At 49.7% G+C, this 19,823-nt stretch overlaps 1 protein-coding gene across 4 annotated transcripts in view; it reads left to right on the forward strand.

The window, feature by feature from the left end:
* Window positions 1-19,823, forward strand: part of SSUH2 (ssu-2 homolog) — a 42,499-nt gene that overhangs the window by 11,336 nt on the left and 11,340 nt on the right. For 2 of the 4 annotated variants that reach the window (XM_020903088.2, XM_020903090.2), the window contains 5 exons: window positions 15,180-15,278; window positions 15,632-15,713; window positions 17,225-17,357; window positions 18,524-18,584; window positions 19,690-19,814. In XM_020903088.2, the coding sequence (XP_020758747.2) occupies window positions 15,180-15,278; window positions 15,632-15,713; window positions 17,225-17,357; window positions 18,524-18,584; window positions 19,690-19,814 (500 nt within the window). Of the gene's footprint in view, window positions 1-32; window positions 8,866-15,179; window positions 15,279-15,631; window positions 15,714-17,224; window positions 17,358-18,523; window positions 18,585-19,689; window positions 19,815-19,823 lie in introns of those variants that run through there. The other 2 variants (XM_070455609.1, XM_020903089.2) reach the window with 2 other exon arrangements.

Genomic DNA, 19,823 nt, shown 5'->3' on the forward strand with positions numbered 1-19,823 from the left:
GAAGTAGGACTGTGTAGCTGGAGAGTTGGTGGAGTTGGTATGGGGGTGTCCAGTTTTAGGGAGTGGGTCAGGGATGGCCTCATTGGGAAGGTGACATTTGAGCAAAGGCCTAAAAGAGGGGAGGGAATGAGTTGTGTGGTCTGGAATTCCAGGCAGAGGGCACAGCCAGTGCAAGGGTCCTGAGGTAGGAGTATGCTTGGTGTGGCTTTAGAGTAATGAGGGTGCTGGAATGGGGAATAGTGGGGACCAGGGCAGGAGGATAGCAGGAGTGCAGGGTGCTCCTCACAGACTGTGCAGAGGCTTGCCTTTCCGGACCTGTGAGATGGCAGGCAGGGGGCTGTTGAACAGAGGAGGGCCGCTGTGGGACATGCACTTATAGAAGGATCAGTCTGAGGGTTCTGTGGAACACAGGCTCTTGGGGAGTGAGGGGAGCAGCAGGAAGACCAGGGAGATGCTCCTGCGATGACCCAGGGGAAAGAGGGTGGGGGCTCAGATACAGTGGGAGCAAGGGATCAGACCGTGACGTGACCCAGACAGTGGATGTGATGTGCTGACCTGCACGCGGATATGGGGAGACGAGGGGAGTTGGAGGTCAGGGGCACAGAAGTCAAGGGATCAGTTTGAGAGTGTTAGAGCTGAATGGAGATCCTGGAGAGGAGCCTGGAGCTCAGAGGAAGGGAGCACTTTTGGAGATGGTTAGTGGTCAGGAAGCGGTGTGAATTCACCCAGGAGTGAGCACGGATGGACACAAGGTGAGTCCAGGCCTCTAGGTTTAGAGTCGGGGGTGAGGAGGCCCCATCCCCACCTCGGCACCCCCAGGAAGTGAGAGTGAGGAGAGGGGTGTGGCCTCTATCTCCAGGGACCGCAGGGGCTGGGGGCCTTGATGGGCAGGACGTGGTGTGGAGCCCGCTTTGGGCCGGTTTCCTGGGAGGAAGCCTGAGGAGGAATCTACAAACAGGAAGGCAATGGGGTGGGGATGTCTTGGACCCCGTCCTGTGAGGGAACAGAGGTGCAGGCCCGCAGGGAGGGAACTTGAGCTGCAGGGCAGTCACAGCAAAGGCCTCTGGATTTTGTGGGGAGCCAGGTGGCCCTTCAGAGTTGACCCAAGTTCAGGCAAGGAGACTTTGCATGGACCGGTCCCTGGACGTGGGCCTCTCTGGAGGATGAGGCATGCCCTGGGGCTGGGCAGCTCCCTTCTGCCTAGGGCCTTTTCATAAGGGACCCCCTCTGGGCCTTGAGCAGGGCTGCTCCCGGGCCAGGGAGTGAGTCTGAAGGGAGCTGAGGATGCAGCCTAGTGCCTGCCCACTGAAACCCCTGACTGGGGGCTGTGGCCAGGCCCTTGTAAGACAGTGGCAGGCCAGGGTCTATTACAGGAGTTGGTGAGTTTGGGGTTCCCTGGAGAGTCAGGACTGAGGGAACCCAGCAGCTGTGATGTGACCAGTTTCCAGGTTAAGTTTTCCATTGTGTTCCATAGTTTTTGCAGCTGAATTTTGTAAAGTGAGATAGCCTGGTTCTAAAGACTTAAAAGAGGGGCCTCGCTGAAGTCAAGGGGATGGGGAGGGATGGGGAGCAGAGACCCAGAGGAGATTAAAGGGAGGAGCCAAGGGCATCCGGCCAGAGTGCCAAGTGGCTGCACACCCTGCATGGACTAGTGAGATGAGGGTGATCCTTGGGAACTTCCAGGAAGACCTGGGAAGGACATCTGTTGAAGTGTGGCTTTTCTATTGTCAAGGAGACAGAGGTTCAGATTATCATCACTCCGGGAGAATAGGGAAGATTGAAGAGTGACCTTCCGAAGGCCAGGGAATTGCCAGCATCAGAGTTTCATAACTTTCTTCATGATTTTCCTGTTTGGTTGATTGTGTAGCCAGGTTTATGAGGATGAAGCCATTTTGTAGCCAGGTCAGAAAATCACATCACTCTCTCTTCCCCCAGATTCTTATAATGACACATAGTAATGCACAGGATTGTTGGTGGTCTACATTAGGACTTTGGTGCCAACAGGTCTTGTTCAAATCCTGCCTCTGCTATACTTGAGCTTGCGTGACTTTGGGTAAGTCACTTACCCTCTCTGAAGCCCCTGCTTCTCCATCTGTAAAGAGAACAATGTCTACCTTATGGGGTTGCTGAAGGATTTAGGTCGGAAAGCACCTGTGAAAGCACCTCTCTTCATCCTTGGCATTTAGGAGGCTTTGAAAGACCCCAGTCCCTTTTCTGTCACTGCAGTTAGGAGCCCATAATTTGGCCTGAAGGGATGTGCCGGTTTCCCTGGCTCCCAGGGAGGGGAAGGTACTTGGGTGCAGTGTTCCAGGAACCTCCCACTTGGGGCCAGTTTCTTATTTGTGTCAAGACCATTCTCTTCCACTCCATCCTCAATTCCTGTCATGGGCACCGCTGGTCTCCAAGTACCAGCCTGCTGATAAGCCAGGAACAATGTTATCACAGCTGCCAGGCCCTGTGGGGTAGAATTCCTTTGTTGGGCAGTCTTGGCTCCTGAGGGGGTTTTGTGGGTGGATCCAGGTCTATTTATATGGGCTGTTGAGGGGGCCTGGGGCAGGGCCTGGCTCCTCGTAGATGCTCAGTGAATGTTCACTGAATGGACAAATGAGTTGAGTGGTGAGAGTTCTGTAGATCGAGGGGCAGAACTCCCATCTGGAAAGAGTAAGGTTGAGTTTAGAACCGGTGCTTATGTGCTGCCATGTGGCAAGGGGACAGTATGGCACCAGGAGTTAGGAGGCTCCGGCCTGGCTTCTCACTCTGTGATCCTGGGCAAGTTACTGCACCTCCCTCAGCCTTTAGAAAACATCTGTCACGTGGAGCCAGTAACAATTTGTAAGCTGTAAAGTACTGTGTAAACGGAAAACAAATGCTGGCAGGAATGTGGAGACATTGGAACGCTGTGCACTGTTGGTGGGAATGTGCAGCTGCTGTGGAAAATCATATGGCAGTTCCTTAAAGCATCAAGCATAGAATTACTGTATGATCCAGCAAGTCCACTGCTGGGTATATACCCCAAAGAATTGAAAGTGGGATCTTAAGGAGATATTTGTCCACCCATGTTCACCAAGCATGACTCACTATAGCCAGAAGGTGGAAGCAGCCTAAGTGTCCATGATGTAAACATACAAAGGAATACTGTTCAGCCTTAAAAAGGAAGGTAATTCTAACAGATGCTATAATACAGGTGAACCTTGAAGACCCTACAATATAAGTGAAATAAGCCAGTCACAAAATGACAGATACTATATGATTCTACTTGTATGAGATCTCTAGAGTAGTCAGATTCATAGAGACCAAAAGCTGAATGGTGGTTTCCAGGTACTGTGGGGGACAGGGATTGGGAAGTTATTGCTTAACAAGTACAAAGTTTCTGCTGAGGATGAAGAAAAAAATCCACTATCATCTGTGGATGATAGTCATGGTTATACAATGTGGAATGTAGTTAATGCCACTCAACTGTGCACTTAAAAATGGTTAAGATGGTAAATTTTATGTGCACAATTAAAGTTTTTAGGTGCTGTATGACCACCACCATCTTCATGAAAACAGTTCACTTTGACCAGAATTGAGCTTTTCTACTTGGCTTTGTGTAGCAATGGCTAAATCCTGAATCATTACAATTCTGGGTGAATTGTTTAGTTTTTATTTAAAAAGATTAAAATTTTATTTTTAAAAATTTTATTTATGTATTTTTGGTTGTGCCGGGTCTTCGTTGCTGCACGTGGACTTTCTGTAGTTGGGGTAAGCAGGGTTACTCTTCCTTGCGGTGTGCAGGCTTCTCACTGCAGTGGCTTCTCTTGTGAAACACAGGCTCTAGGTGTGCGGGCTTCAGTAGTTGTGGCTTAGTTACTCTGCGGCATGTGGAACCTTCCCAGAGCAAGGACTAACCTGGGTCCCCTGCATTGGCAGGCGGATTCCCATCAACTGTGCCACCAGGGAAGTCCCTTAGGTGAATTCTTGATGCCATCTGCTCATCAGCTGGTTTTAGTGGCTCTTTGGGATCAGAAGGTGGGAGGAGACATGAAAGAGATGACTTCTGTATTTGAATGTCCTAGGATGGCTCAGGTTGGCGCTGCTACCAAATGAGATGACTTCTTAGAAAATGCTCTATGAATCTAAAAAGCTTCCTCAGTTCTTACTGTGGAGATTGCTGTTACCCCTATAAGATCTGTGCCCTTGAGGGAGGAAAATTAAAATCTGTGGGTCAATAGAATGATCTTACTAAAGAACTTAATCCAGTATTAATCTTCATTTTGACCCCACAAAAATCCTCTCCATAAAAAGGAAAAAAAATACCACCTTAGGTAGGGGGTAACCTCATTTTCTGCTGTGGATTTTACCCTGAAATGACTTAAAAGAAAGACGTTAGAATGCTGAGTCGGCTGATCCTTAAGTCAGTGTTTTTTTTTAAAGTGTAGAACACCTAAGTTGGAATCTCCCAGTTGTTCTGTAAAAAGAGACACGGTCCATGGTTCCACCAGAGGCATAATTAATCAGGATTTGGGGAGGTGGAAACTGAGAATTTGTAATATTGGTAAGCCCCTTGGTAAGTTGATTGAGAAGCGAGAGCCTGCAGCCAGACACATTGGCCTTGTTGAGTGGCCACCATTTTGATGGGAGAAAAACCAGCAACAGCCTCCAGGGATCTGAGGTGTGGTCACAGGGAGGAGGCAAGCAGGGGCTGATGCTTGTCCAGAGCTGCCTTATAAGAACCAAGTAGAAGCTGCCTCCTCTGATAGAAAGAGATCATCAGCCTGGACTGGCTGAGAGGTCTCCCACAAGGAAGTCTGATGCCTAAGGAACCAGGGAGTTCCGCAAGTACTCCTTCAGTAGTTCAGGTGGCACCAGCCTAGTGAGCGGTGCATTTTCTGCCATGACCACACCAATGTGTATATCCCCCGCAATGCCTGATCCCCGACATTCCAGAACATCTTGTCTGCTCCTTCACTGCAGCCTCTGGGCCTCTGATTTTTAAGTACTGGGTTATGAACTTGTCTCTCACTTAAGACGGGGAGTTCCTCCAGTGCAGGAATTACCTGGTTTTCTTCTCAGGGCTGGGCACACAGTGGGCACTTTCTGAACCATTGAAGGAAGGAGCATCTGGTGAACTTTGTGGTAGCTTAAACATGAGACCTACTTGCCAGAAGTCTCTGTTTCTTGTCCAGCCTGGTCTGATGATTTCTTTCATCTTGGAGGATGCAGCCTCTGATCCTTCTTTGCTAGAGCCCAGGAAAGGTAGAAGTGTTGTGAGTAACCAGTGTTTCAGAAGCACAGAGCACTGCCTCTTCCAGATGGAAGCTGTTCAGGGTACTCATCCTGCCTCCAGGGGGCTTGTTGGTCACCATGCTGGGACCCCTTGTTGGCCTCTGCTCCTGACAGACCGGGCTCTCAGCAGTAGCCAGACCAGCCATGGTGAACCATTTTCCTGAGCCCATGCACACCCTCCGTCCCTACCACTATGACCCACTAGGTAGTAGCAGAGTAACTGCAGAAAGGGCCTGAAGCCCAGGATGGGTCACGCCTCAGCTTTAAAGGATGATTGAAATCTGCTGAAGTCACCCTGCTGAAGTCACCCTTTGGTGAACATTAACATGAGATGCAAAGGTCTTCGTATTCTTTGCCCATTCAGAGAAATCTATCAATATTCCTCATTTCCAGGCCTCCTTGTCACCAGGATTCCAGTGACGTTCCTTCTAGGGTTCTGACCATCTAGCAGAAGCATTTTGCGCATGAATTGGTAGACTCTTGTTAGTCATTCAGTCATGTCTGACTCTTTGCGACCCTATGGACTATAGCCTGCCAGGCTTCTCTGTCCAAGGAGTTGTCCAGGTAAGAATACTGGAGAGTGTATCCAGTTCCTTCTCCAGGGGATCTTCCCAACCAGGGGTTGAACTCAGGTCTCCTGCATTGCAGGCAGATTCTTTGCCATCTGAGCCGCCAGGGGAGCCTGGTGGAGACTCATGCCTGTGGCCATTTCTTCTTTCTGGCCACATGCACAACCAGGTGCACTGTTCAGAATTCTCCCCACAGGAGGGTTTCCTTTCACTGTCTTCCGGGTATGCACTCAAAGGAGGCCGTAGTGTTGCAGCATCCACTTTTGAATTTTGAACCCAGTTTACACTGACTCTGAAGCCGTAAACTGTTAGTTTCTACTACTGTCCACTTTGTATAGTCATCAAGCTTCTTCTTTAATATTCTTTGGAGAGGCCCAACTCAGTGGAAAGATCTGTCACTAGACAGATCTTCTGTCTGGTCAGTTGAAATGGTCCCCCCATTCTGGATTGGCTCTCAGCGTGTCTACTTGTAGCATGAGTGTCCTGAGACTCAGTTCCTCATGACAGCCTTTTAAATACCTGCAGTTATTGGCTGAGCCCTCCCTTTAGGCATTTCGCTCAGCATCATGTTCAGCTGCAGCCATACACCATGACTTCTGGATTCCCTTCTAAAACCCTGCGCTGCCTAACACAATTCCCACAGCCACAGCACTCTCACAACTCAGAGAGCAAACTATGAGATCAGACAGACTTTCTTTCCAAGAACAAACAAGATTCTCAGCAGTAAGTAGATAGAGTTAACTCTTAAACACTTACGGTCATTCAACAAATGTTTCATGAGTACTTGCCATGTGCAAGATGTGAAGAGTGTGATGATGGATCATGTCCATGGACCACTGTGGACAGGTTCAGGAAGAAGAGCTATAGGCAACCCTTTTGTTGATAGCAGCAGCAGTGATACAGGATGAATGTAAAATGTCGGGAACATATTTGATGCCTCTCTCAGCCCACCCGAAGCCCCCCTCTGATACCAGTAAGAGGTGGGAACCAGTATTAACTTCATACTGGCCTGGATTCTAGAATTAACAATGCTTGTTTCTCCTGACACCTGAATACTGCGTAGTGATGGATATTGTTTGGCCTCAGTCACTCAAGCATGCCATTGTAGTTGCAGACAGCATTCCTGTCTTGATGCTTAAGCAAGATTAGGAAGTTCTAGCAGTTGGTTTGTTCATTCTCCATGTATTTTAAGAGAGATTGATTAATCTACTACTGTGTGATCTAACCTAGTGTTCAGCAAGGGACTTTCACCGCCTTTGATCAATGATCCCTGGTTCCTAAGATACAGGTAATGGTTGTCTGTGTTTTTGCAGCCTCAAGATTTCTGGAACCCTTAGTACTCAGCTGTATTTAAAATTCTGTTATTCTGTTTGCCATTTAATAATTTCCTATGATTGTTTCAAATGCTGAGAAGGGTTTCTGGCAAGCATACATTGTTGCCTGAAAAGTACTGAACAACAACAGCAAAATACTCAACCTGTAATGGTGGTTTACATATTATTGTTTTAGTTAAGCCACAAATTGTCTCTCTCTATCATCTGTCATGTTTAGGTTCAAATACATACACACACATACAGTCAAAGACATAGACACGCACGCGTATTACATTTAGGATAAGGTACCCACACCAGGCACATCCGGCTATGGCAACCCTGTTACCATGGGGACAGTTCTACAAGGGCTTAAAATCATTGTTCAATGTACAAAGCTATCAAAACGCTAAGTGAATTCTTGAGGGCCTTGGTCTTTCTCATGAATGTGTAGTAATGGAATTAACTCTCAAGTTAAAGGAAAGCAGTGCTTCAGTCAACCATAAAAACCTGCTTGTGAGCACTGAGTCATCTGAGCATATTCAAGAGCATTTGTCAGATTATCGCTACTGCGTTCATGACTGTCGCCAGCATCCTGTTGAGGGTGGGCAGTGGATGGCGAGGGTGGATGTGGGGGGTGAGGCTGAGGGCACTCTGGAAGCACCTCTGTGCCTGGTGTTGCTGTCCAGGCCAGGCCCGTGCGCCTCAGTCAGTGCCTCCCAGGTGGGCACGACAGTCTATTGTGGGCATCGTGACACGTCCTATGGGCACTGCTGGGCTGGGCAGGCGGGGCACAGGGGATGTGCTTTGCCCTACCAAGCCAGGCTGTCCCGGCTAGAGAACTCCAGGTCCAGATGTGAGAGTCACTGCCAGGGATCCGGGGCAGGTGGTGCCAGCTCCTGAACTCTCTGCTTCCGGCAGCAGCTGACCAGGTCCGGGTGTTCATTGTTCAAACTCCTCTAGAGGAGAGGGGTATCCTTGCAAGGGTTGGGGTTGCAGGCGTTTCCAGTCCTGATGCAGAAGGCTTAGGAAGAGACCTTTAAAAAGCCACAGATGTTTCACAGAGAGCGGGGCCCATGCAGCCTGGGTCAGGAGCTGGCTCTGCCCATGATGTTCCGTGTGGTTTTGGAGCATCACCTCATAATCCCAGCCTCAACAATTCCCCTGTGGGCCCAGGAGGTTGACACTTAAGTCTTGAGAGATCCCACGTGCTTCTCCTCTGCCCCGTGGGGAGGTAACCTCCTCATGGTTATTACAGTTTACATTTTTCGGTGTCTCCTGCTCCCCCACCCTGCCCACACAGCACTCAGGAACCTGCCTCCTTCAGATGAGCCGTGTGGCACAGGGGTCAAGAGCTCTGACTTAAGAGTCTAGACAGATGAAGCTTTGAATTCTTGCTCAGAAAAATGGGCTCCCTAGAAGTGCCTGTCTCACAGGACTGTGTGCGGATGCAGGAGATTGGTAGCACAAGCCTGGCAAGTAGAGGGTCTTGTGAAGAGGAGCCCCAGGAGCAGCACTTAGGCCGAGCAGCCTCTGATGGGCTCCCTGCTTCCCCGCAGATGTTTCCCTCCGTTGTATTTAAATCGGGCAACAATGGGCCGCTGTTCTGGGAGGGGCCAAGGGTGGTCCCTCAGATCCCAGCGGCCTGGGCCCACTGGGAGGGCAGGCACTTCCTTGACTGGACATCTGGACCATGGACAGGGATCTGAGTGATGATGACAGTAAGTACAGCCGGTCAGAGCAAAGGGTGCTGCTTCCAGGGGACGCTGAGTTGAAATCTCTCTGCTGCCCTCAGGACTGTCTTGGTTCTGCGTCTGTGTTGCTAGAGCATCTCTTCCTTCCTCCCTTCCTTCTTCTTGCCTGAAAAGCCTACTTGCACCCTGTGGGCTGTTCTTCCATTAGGTACCCCTGGGCAGTTGAAAAGGATGGCAGAAACCAAGGTGAGACCTTTCTTCCCTAACTCTGTAACGCTATCTGAATCTTAAGATTCTTTATCCTTCCTTTTTCTGATTGACAGTCCGTCCCCACCCCCATTCTCCAGAGCCAAATGCGAGCCTGAATATCAGGGTTCCCATTTCAGTCACAGTGGCAGCAGTTCTTAGATGAAGTTAACTTTAAAGAAATGTCAGTGAAAGGTTTTTATGTGTGATCTCCCTCTAGCAAGAAGGTGGCTTGTTCATTGCCCCCTCATCAAACATAGCCCAGGTAACCCCATCTTGTCATTAGTCATGGTGTTAGTCGCTCAGTCATGTCTGACTCTCTGCAACCCCATGGATCAGAGCCCTCCAGGCTCCTTGGTCCATGGGATTCTCCAGGCAGGAACACTGGAGTGGGTAGCCATTCCTTTCTCCAGGGGATCCTCCTGACCCAGGGATTGAACCTGGGTCCTCCAGCACTGCAGGCAGATTCTTTATCATCTAAACCACCAGGGAAGTCCATCTTGTCCTCCCTGGGACAGAAATACAATGGAATCTGGTAACTATTTAAAGAAAGAAAAAAGGAAGTGGTATTTTCAGAAGAGATGTGATGTGTTTTAAGACAGAAATGTTCGATCCTAAATTTGGGACAGGCAACAAAGTAGAGTACCGGATTTAAAGTTGGGAGGCTAGGACTCAAGTGCTAGCCCTGCTGTCAGCTGGCTGTGTGATCTTGGGCAAGTCACTTAACCTCTCTGAGCCTCAGTTTCCCAACTGTAGAAGGAGATTGGTCAGGAGTTGTTAATTTGAGGACCATGAAGTCGAGGGCAAAATATTATGTATACGTGCTCTGTGTGTGTTGGGTGGGGGTAGGGTATCCTCAGGTCTCATTTGAATCCCAGAGATGCCTGTGACATTAGTGCATTTTCAGAGTTACTGAACGTGGTGACTCTGAAGGTCCTCTGCAAGCCCATCACTTTTTACGGCCTTTAATATTGGTTTGTCAGAGCTTCAAGCCTCAGAACTCCAGTGGAATATAAAATGAATGCATGCTAATCTTAGAGAGCTCAGTTTACGTTTTCTTGGAGTCCTTTTTCATACTGAAGTGAGAGAATGTACATAGATAATTTAGCATGTATTTGAGGAGGACCCACTCTGACCTCTGATATGTTGGAGTTGTGTATCCATAGTATTATTGTAATAACTTTCTGCTAATAGTTGATTGAAATCTTTCAATTTGGAAACACTGCTCATTAGCTTTCCATTTTTTTTTTATTTTGTTGTAGTAGATATTGGCTATGTCAGAGTTGAATTCAAATCCAAGTGCTGCCTAATTGCTGGGTGACTTTACCTAAGTCACTAAACCTCTCTGAGCATTATTTCCTCCAAGAAAAAAAATAGAGATGGTGTCATCTTGTATAATTTATAAAAGATTAATTTTAATGTAAAGTGCCCAGAGTAGGCATGGAGTAAATGATCAGAAAATGATCAGATTATGTCCCCTAGAACATTAAACTGCTCTTAATGGAATATACTGTTATTGTGCTCTTTCTCTTTTGGCATCAGGCTTTTTGGTAAGCAAGGTAAGAGGAAGGTGAACTCTTTTTAGTTCCCTTAAAATTATAAAACCCCTTATTCTGCTGTAGGGTCACTCTATATGCTGGTTTCCAACACAATTGAACTTCAAGCCGGCACTTTGGGTCTCCTGCAAGGTGTGAGATGGTTCAGAAAGTTTTTAGAAACTAAGTTGATGAAATCTGAAACTAGGTAAAATTTTTTCCTCGTTTCAGAAAGGAAGGCTGCTGTGGGACTTCTTTAATTTAAATGTCCTTTCTGAGGTGAAAGATGGTATCCACTTTAGCCAATTGAGTTACCCTTCCTGGTCACTAAAGTTTTGTCTCCTTAGTTTTTGTGTCTATAATGTGGAGCAACTTCAGAGAAAATACATTCCTCCACTTCAAAAAAAAATAAAAGAAAATACATTCCTCCAGTGATATACTTTGGTACCAAAGGAGGCATGGATAGGGACATTCTGGGATGTGGCATCCACATGGAAGTCACTTTTAGCGTCACCTCCATCAAATTTCAGTGCTTTGAGAATGATTAATCAGGAGCAGGAGACATGGACTCCTTTGATCCTCTGACATCAAAGGAATGACATTTTAAAAACAGAAACTTGAGGGGTTATCCATGAATTGTGCCTGTCTCCACAAGAAAAATTCTTTTCTATACAAAAGAAAAACAGCTGGTGTCTGGTGAATAGAAACATGACCTGGGTCGCCATTTGCGAAGCTCTCTTGGCAACCACTTGACCTGTGTGCCTGGAGCAGTGGGATGTCCCCCGAGTGGAAAGGCCGTAGGGCTTGGAGTCAGGCTCTGAGTTCTAAGTAGTGTTTCTGTCTCTGCTGTGAGCTCATTGTCTCAGATCACATCTCTGAACCCCATCTTGCCTTCTAAAAATGGGGTCCTTCTACAAAAGTGGTTTTCATGAAGTACAAGAGAGACCATGGCACATTCCCCAACTAGGCCCAGCATTGTTAGGGGACAGTGATCCAGCTAGACGACTACCTTGGAACACAGCCCAACATCTCGGGAATGGTGACATGGCTGGTGGCCCCCATCAGAGCTCCCCGTACTGGGCGCCACACAATGTCCCGTGATGTCCACATTCTTGTTGTGCCTGATGCGATCTGCCCAGGAAATGACGTGTCAGACCGTGCTTCAACCTGGAGGTTTTTATTCTTGTCTACAACATAATGGGGAGGTTAATTTAGTTCTGACACGTTGCCAGAGGTCAGGGTGACTCCCAGTTGATGGATGGAGCTCTGAGTTTCCCACCTCTTATTCTTCCCTTCTTCCTGCCTCTTTGTTTGGTTTCTAGCAGGACAGAGTGGCCACGTGGCATTTCCTTGTCTCCTTTGTCCGGGAGAGTACTGATGCCCCATCAGTCAAGACTTCCGGATGGGTGGTGACCCTTCCAGGGAATGAGGCTGTGATAACCTTCCCTTTCTTTTCATGTTTGACATTTTCACTCTGGTCCCGTGGCTTAAAGGAGCACAAAGAAAGAAGACCCGCCCTCCTCAGGTCCAACGCATTGACCAAACATGTTTTACATGCCAGGCTTGGGGCTGAGAGCTGTATACACATTGTCTCTTTAGATGGGCCCTAATATCACCTGCTGTCTTTCACAGCTGGTGAGGTTGAGTGTTGGGAAGATGGGTATCTGACAGTGTCATGTATTACCTGGCTCAGATGCTGGCATATTAGAGCCCAGATTCCTAACCACTGTGCCCAGGAATTCTGAGTCTAGTCACTTTGCGCTTCAGTCCAACCCTGCCCCTCATCTTTAATTCTTTTGACTGGATTCATAGATACTGCAATGAGTGAGCATGGACCCCACCCCAGAAAGTTTCAAATTCCAGCTGCCACCTTCCTGATCCCCTTCAAACCCAGCCACACAAATGTGTGGCAGGTCAGGGTGGGCATAATATGGCTCACAAATCAAAGCTCACCCACTGCCAGTTTTGTAAAGTTTAATTGGAACCAAACCACACTTATTCAATTGTCTATTGTCTATAGCTACTTTCAGGGCACAATGGCTGAGGCAGACTGTACAGCCCATAGTCTGAAATACTTTCCACCTGGCTATTTGTAGGACACAGCGACAGGTGTTCAAAGCTTTGGGATGATGTTTTTCCAGTAGTCATGTATGGATGTGAGAGTTGGACCATAAAGAAAGCTGAGCATCAAAGAATTGATGCTTTTGAAATGAGGTGTTGGAGGACTCTTGAGAGTCCCTTCGACTGCAAGGAGATCAAAGCAGTCAATCCTAAAGGAAATCAGTCCTGAATATTCATTGGAAAGACTGATGCTGAAGTTAAAGCTCCAACACTTTGGCCACCTGATGCGAAGAACTGACTCATTGGAAAAGATCTTGATGCTGGGAAAGACTGAAGGCAGGAGGAGAAGGGGATGACAGAGGATGAGATGGTTGGATGGCATCACCGACTTGATGGACATGAGTTTGAGCAAGCTCCAGGAGTTGGTGATGGACAGGGAAGCCTGGTGTGCTGCAGTCCATGGGGTTGCAAAGAGCTGGACATGTGTGAGTGGCTGAACTGAACTGAACTGATTGGTAGAAAATGTTTGCTGATCCCTGGGTGCCTGGTGGCTAGAGTCGCTGAGAATGCTAATGAACTCATTAAAAGCAAAATAATATTGAGAACCAAGGCTCAACAAATAATTCCAGGTGAATTCTCATCCTGGAATTTCAGGACACAGCAACAGGTGTTCAAAGGTTTGGGATGATGTCACTTTACATCATACCCACATCTGTCCCAGGGCTTTCCCCAGGGTCTCAGCAGAATCATTCACTTACAGATACAGGTTTTCCAGCTAAGAAAGGTACTCTACATCTACAAATGTCCTTCTATTTCTGCTTCCTTTGCAAGTTTCCTCCCAGGAGGCAGAACTTTAATAGATCCATAATTATTTCTTACTGTCAGAGGACAAGTACACCCCTAATGGGGGAGGTGGTTGAGCCAGGGTTTTTTAATTTGTTTTAATTACATCCCCTCTTTCCTTTACTGTTCTTGACCTGAATTCCAAAATTTCAGGCTTACTCACTACCTGCCATCTGTCTCTACTTCCAGATAACCTAGGCTGTTCTACTTCTGAACAAGATCTTTTTCCTCTTGCCTTTGTTTTTATCTCTAAAGGACAGAACATATTCTTTTTATTTTTGTAGTGATAAAGAGCAACAGGCTTTAAAGAACTGCAAAAGAAAAAAGAGAGAAGGATCCAGGAGATGAGGTGGATCCACTGAAAGCTTGAATCGAGTGGGCTTCAGTGACTTAATGCAGAGAATCCCTTTCCACTAACTGCTTATCAGCTCACCCTTTAAAGTCAACTTCCTGTGGTCAGTTGACCACTAGAAAGACAGAGCTGAGGGATGCTTGTCCCCCAGCATGGGGGCTTTGGGAACGGGTTTGATGGACGGCCCAGTGGGCTAGAACTGGAGCAAGGAGCCTCTGTCCTTCTCTAACTCTAGCAATGTGCATCCTCAGGATACTGGAATAACTTCTCTGAGCCTCACACTGCTCAGGTCAAGCAGAGATAGAAGTCCTGCCTTCTACCTGCAGGAGGGATGGTGAGGTGAGGCACCATGTGTGGAAGGTGCTTCATGAGTTGTCCTGAGTTTCCAGTTCGCAGATCCAGCATCTGGCTGGTAGACAGCTGCCTTCTCACCAGTTGCTCACATAGCAGAGAGCAATCTTCTTAGGACTTTGATCCCATCACAGAACTCCATCCTTAAGACTTTATGTCAACCTTATCACCTCCAAAAGGCCCCAGCTCCGTTGAGGGTGTGGGTTTCAGCATATGAATTTCGGGAGGATGCAGACACGCAGTCCATTAAAGGGTTGGTCATCTGGCAGGCAGTTGCTCTGGACTACAGGGCCCAAAATGGCTCTGCTCATATTCCTGGTGGCTTGGCAGGGTGCTTGGAGAAGGCAGGATACCACTGGGCCCCTGTCCACGTAGTCTGTGGGTATTTCCACTTGGCCTCTCCAGTGGAGTGGTCTGATTTCTTACCTGGCAGCTCAGGCATCAAGAGGGATGGCTTCAGGAGGCCAGAAGTAGGAGCTGCAGTTCTGTTCCCGGCTCCCTGCGTTCCTTGGTGAAGCAGTCACAAGCCTGCCCAGGCTCAAGGAGCGAACAGGGACCTGTCCTGTGATGAGAGGAGTGTCATAGAAGTGTGCCTGCATGTTACTCAGTGATTGTCCCCTGGGGCCGTGGAAGATGCTGCTGCTTATGAAGCACCTGTCCTGATGACTGGTTCAGAGAATGTGCTAACAGGCAGGAGCTGCCCTTCCTCATGTTCCTCTCCTCGTTATTATTACTGCTGCTACTCTCATCACCCCACCCCATCTCCTCTCCTCATTATTACTGCTGCTACTCTCATTACCCCACCCCATCGCTACCTGCCCTGCAGATGTGTGTGTATCCCAAGGGGACCAGAAGGGACCAGAGTGAGGCTGAATTAAACCTCAAGGCTCTTCACCATGTACTGGCCCTCACTTGTTCCTCCCCGAGGTTCAGCACTCCCTGCTCTCTCTCAGGTGTGGTAGACCTCAGCTTTGAAGCCGAGAGTCCTCTGGCGCCCCCGGCAGAACTCCTGGAGACACTGCCCAGCTGTGACTGGGTCCTTCAAGGGGACAGTAAGTGTGTGGTCTGTAGGGTCTTGGGTCTTCCAGCCTCTTCCGAGGTGATGCTGTTGTGGGTGTGTATGTGGAATAGGCTGGCTTGGGAGAACTCCCCTGTCCCCTGGGGACCCTGGGAAGCCCCTTGTCACTGTTAGGAGGGAACTGGAGGACAGGGGCATAGGTCCTGTGTCCGTGAACATTCCATGACCATGTCCATCTCCATCTAAGACCAGGATGATGCTGGTCTTGGAACCCTCCTTCTTCATCTGTTCTTTCTCACATTTGGCTCATTTTTCCTTCTTTCATCTCACAAATGCCTGTGCCTTGAAGCCAAACTGTTGAACCCTGACTCCTCCCCTCTTCTCCAGGACACCAGATATTTTTCCCACCTTCAGAGACTGCAGGGAGACCCCAGGAACAAAGATGCTGGTCCTCATTTCTGGAACACAGGTGAGATCTGGTGACCCCCGGGAAGCCATCATACGGGGCTCATGCATGTTGATCCCTCGGTCACCTTTGTCCCCTGAGAGCCCTTCTCAGAAATCTCAGGGGCCACAGATTTCAACCTAGACTGTGCCTCAGAGTTCAGTCCTGCTCGATTAGATTCTCCAGGGATGGAACTTGGGAATGTGTACTTGTCCAAGCTTTCCAAGCTGGCTACCATGCCAGGCTTGAAAACTCTAGTCTAGATCAGGGGTTGCAAATGACAGCCCCTGGGTCAGATCCAGTCCACTGCCTACTGGTACACGGTCACGCATTTTTTTCCCCCTAGTGTCTGTGGCTGCCTTTACACTGTGACAGAGGAGCTGAGTGGTGACACAGAGGCCATATGACCCACAAAGCCTAAAATATTTGTGCTCTAGGCCTTTAGCAAAAGCCCGCCGCCCTTGCTCTGCTCCCTGGAGCGGGCCCTCCTTGTGTGGGGGACTCGGGGCGGAGCTCCGGCTGTCCAGCCAGGCGTGTGTGGGCACAAGGAGCCACGGCTGTTCTAAGCCGAGAGTGGCTGTGTCCTGCCTTCGAGGGTGTCCTCCTGGTCCTGGCCCCACTGCTGCCTGGACCACTTCCCTTCTCGTTGTTGGCCACCGCCCTGTGTGCCCACGGACCCACTTCCTCCGTGGATTCATCTCGGCCGCCCCAGTCCCCACATTCTCCATCTGCTCTGCGCCATCTGTGGGCGCACAGACCTCTCTGCCCTGGGCCGGGGGTGCTGGGGACACAGCGTGTATGAACGCAGGGCTTGCATTTGGAGTTGGGAGGCCATGGAGAAGAATGTGAAGATGAGAGGGGAAGAAGGAGGAAGGAGCCCCTGCTTGTGGCGGTGGTAGGGCAGGAGGGCTTTTGCTGAGGAGGGACAGGTCAGCTGGGCCTCAGGAGAGTCTTCCAGAGAGGAGGCTGAGGAAGGGTCACCTGTCATCTGCCTTCCAGCCCAGTGCTGCTGTCTTGCTGTGGGCTCACGGGAAGTCTCCCTGGACACCACTGTCGGAAGGTTCTTGACTGGGGTCTCCTCCTGAGCGCTGCTTACAGCTCCCGAGAGCAGGAGCCTTGTCTGCGTAACTCTGCCTCTGTCTAGCTGTGTGACATCTTCTCTGGACCTCAGTTTTCCATATCCATAAAATGATATCATTCATCTTTTTTTTTTTTTGGTTTTTATTTTATTCAAGTTCTAAGATTCTATCAGCCCTTCTCCCCAGCTCCACACTTCAGCTAAAGTACATTTCTGTCCTCTAGACGGTGCCACTTTCCTACCAGCAATCCATTCACACAGTTCCTGATGCTGGAGACACCCTGCCCAGGTGGACGCCCGAGGGCTCTACCCCTGCTGGGGACCATGGCGCCCCCCCGAACTCCCTGCCCCCCGCAGTGTCCAGTCCTCAGTTAATATCTGCACAGGGAGTGGGGCTGGCTGGCCTGGCGGGCCTGCAGGGTGTCCCCAGACCCACTGCCCCCTGCTCGGTCCCCAGCAGAGCCCCCGTGGTGACAGAAGAGGTGGCCCGGGAAGCCCTCCTCAGCTTCGTGGACTCCAAGTGCTGCTATGGCAGCGCAGCCGCCGGCGACCTCGTCATCCTGGAGCTGAAGCAGCAGAACCTGTGTCGGGTGAGGGGCGGCTGGTGGGGGTCTGGAGAGGCCGGAGGAAAGGAATCGTGGGGGGCCGTGTGTGTGTGACTGGTGGTGACATTGGTTCTGCCACTTCCCGGGTTTGCAGTGAGTGACAACACAAGGAATCATGAGTATCAATCACCGTGAAGCAGCTTGAATGCCCTGGGCATTATGGAAAGCACATTCCATATATGTCTTATCAAATCCTCATAGCTGCCTTGCACTGTAGATAACCATCATCACCAGTTAAAGGAGGAACTGGATGTTTACAGAAGTGGAGTTACTTACCCCAAAACACGAAACTAGAAGTGACCAAGCTGGGATTCAACCTGGATTTGCTGGCTTCAAAGTCTTGTTTTTTAAGACACAACTAATCTGTTTGCCAGAGGGATAAAAGGACCATCTCCTGCCCTGATCCTAGCGCCCTCTGCCTCCCCCAAGTTTCGTCTGTGCCAAGGCTGATTTATTCATCATCCCCGGGCCTGAGGCTCCAGGGTGGGCCTGTGTCTGGTACCAAGACCGTAGACGCACCTCTGTCACCTTCTGCCCTGACAGGTCAGGTGTCAGTCCACACATCCTGTGTCACTGGCACAGCTTTCCCCCAGAGGGCACACAGTCACATGGAAATCGGCCTCGCAGGGATCTGGGGTAAAGGTCTCTGTGTGGCTGTGTGACCTCAGGCAAGTCAGCGGACCTCTCTGAGCATCCCTTTCCTCACATGGGAAAGGAGGAGCTGGGTGATGTCCAAGATCCCTTCTGTTTTGTGATCCTGTGGATGAGGCTCAAGAAGGAAAGAAGGTCTGGACATCAGGCAGATAAATTCCTCCAAGGGGATGCTCACAGTGGCTGATTCCGGCAGCCTCCATCTATCAAAAGGCGGTTTTTGCTCGAGAACTTACCTGATAGACCATTTTTATGTGTAAAGACATGCGGAGCTGAAGCTGCCCAGTTGTGCGCCGGTCAGGGGACACTTCCTCGGACTGAGTGAGCCCTGCAGGAGCGTCCCAGGCCGTCTGTGAGAAGTCACTGCTGCCAGCCTGTTCTGAGCAGACCTTGGGTGCTGTGCATAGCGTAATGAGCCCAGGGGCGGGAAGCCTCATTTTCTGCATAAGGCTCTATCTTCCTAAGGGCATGAGTGTGAACACGTTGTTTTTCCTTTGCAGTATCGATTGGAGACCTTCAGTGAATCCCGGATAAGTGAATGGACTTTTCAGCCCTTTACCAGTAAGTGAGCTGTCTGATGTCGGTGTAACTGGGAGCAGATACGGACGGGGCTGGTGGTGAATGTCAGGACTTGTCTTAGCTACTAACCCTGAGGAAGATGCTTTGCTGCCTCAAGCCTGATTTCCCATAAACCGACAGTGTGGCCTTTCTTCCCGGAGCCTCCCCAGAGCTGAGCTTAGCAAACATTTCCTTGTCCAAGAAGCGGTTTGCAGGAGATCCTAAAAAAGTCCAGTGTTCGTCTTTGGCCACAGGCTGGTGCTGCCCCCTGGGGCCAGGTGGCAAAGGGAGCAAGTGTGCTTGGGCGTCTGCCGGCCTCCCAGGCTGCCCCCAGCACCTCCCCGAGGCTCTAGGCCCCTTGCTCACTGTGCCACCCCGCCCGCTGCTGGAGCACCCAGAGGCTTAAGGCTGTCTGTCTGGGAAGCTCGGTGCTCTGCCTGCTGTCCATGCTGGCCACTGTGGCCTGTCCTTCCAGGCTCAGCTCACAGGACCCCTCTTCTAGGAAGCCTTTGAAGATTTCCTCTCCTGCTGCCTCCTGCCCAGCAGAGGGAGTTCATCTTCTGAGTTTTCAGAACCCTTCACTCACTCAGCTCTTGTCCAAAGCACTCACAGTGCCATATTCCATTGTATTGTGGTTGTTGCTGAGTCTGTCTCCTTGAACGGAGGAGGACGAGAAAGAAGGAGATGGTGGGAGTGGTGAGGGTAGCAATTCTAGTCCTTGTTTATTGATCCCTCAGCATGTACTGGCCCTGGGCTAATAAGCATTGGTGTGCCTTCTGCATTCAGTTTTACTACAATCTGCCGTGGTAGGTGGCACCATTATCCCCAGTTTAGAGAGGAGAGAACTGCAGGGCAGAGAGGTGGAGGGGCTGGTGTGGGCTTCCGCAGACGGGAAGTACAAAGAGGCAGGAGTCAGCCAGGTCTGTTCCACTTCAGAGCTTGGGCTCTTAACCCCGGACCCTAAGGGGACCTGTATCTACCAGTCCCTTGGCCCCAGCGTTGAGCCTAACATCTGGTACCAGGTGCAGGTCTGGTCTATTTGATGAATAAATGAAAGCTGGTACTCCCAGCTGTCTGCTGGGCTTACAATGACCCCTTTCTCTGTCAGATCACTCCGTGGATGGGCCACAAAGAGGAACCTCCCCCAGGCTCTGGGACATCAAGGTCCAGGTTCCCCCAATGTTTCAGGAAGACACGAGGAGGTTCCAGGTCCCTCACTCATCATTGGTCAAGGTAACTTGT

Source organism: Odocoileus virginianus, chromosome 26 (assembly GCF_023699985.2).
Source record: "Odocoileus virginianus isolate 20LAN1187 ecotype Illinois chromosome 26, Ovbor_1.2, whole genome shotgun sequence".
In the NCBI taxonomy this organism is placed as follows: domain Eukaryota; kingdom Metazoa; phylum Chordata; class Mammalia; order Artiodactyla; family Cervidae; genus Odocoileus; species Odocoileus virginianus.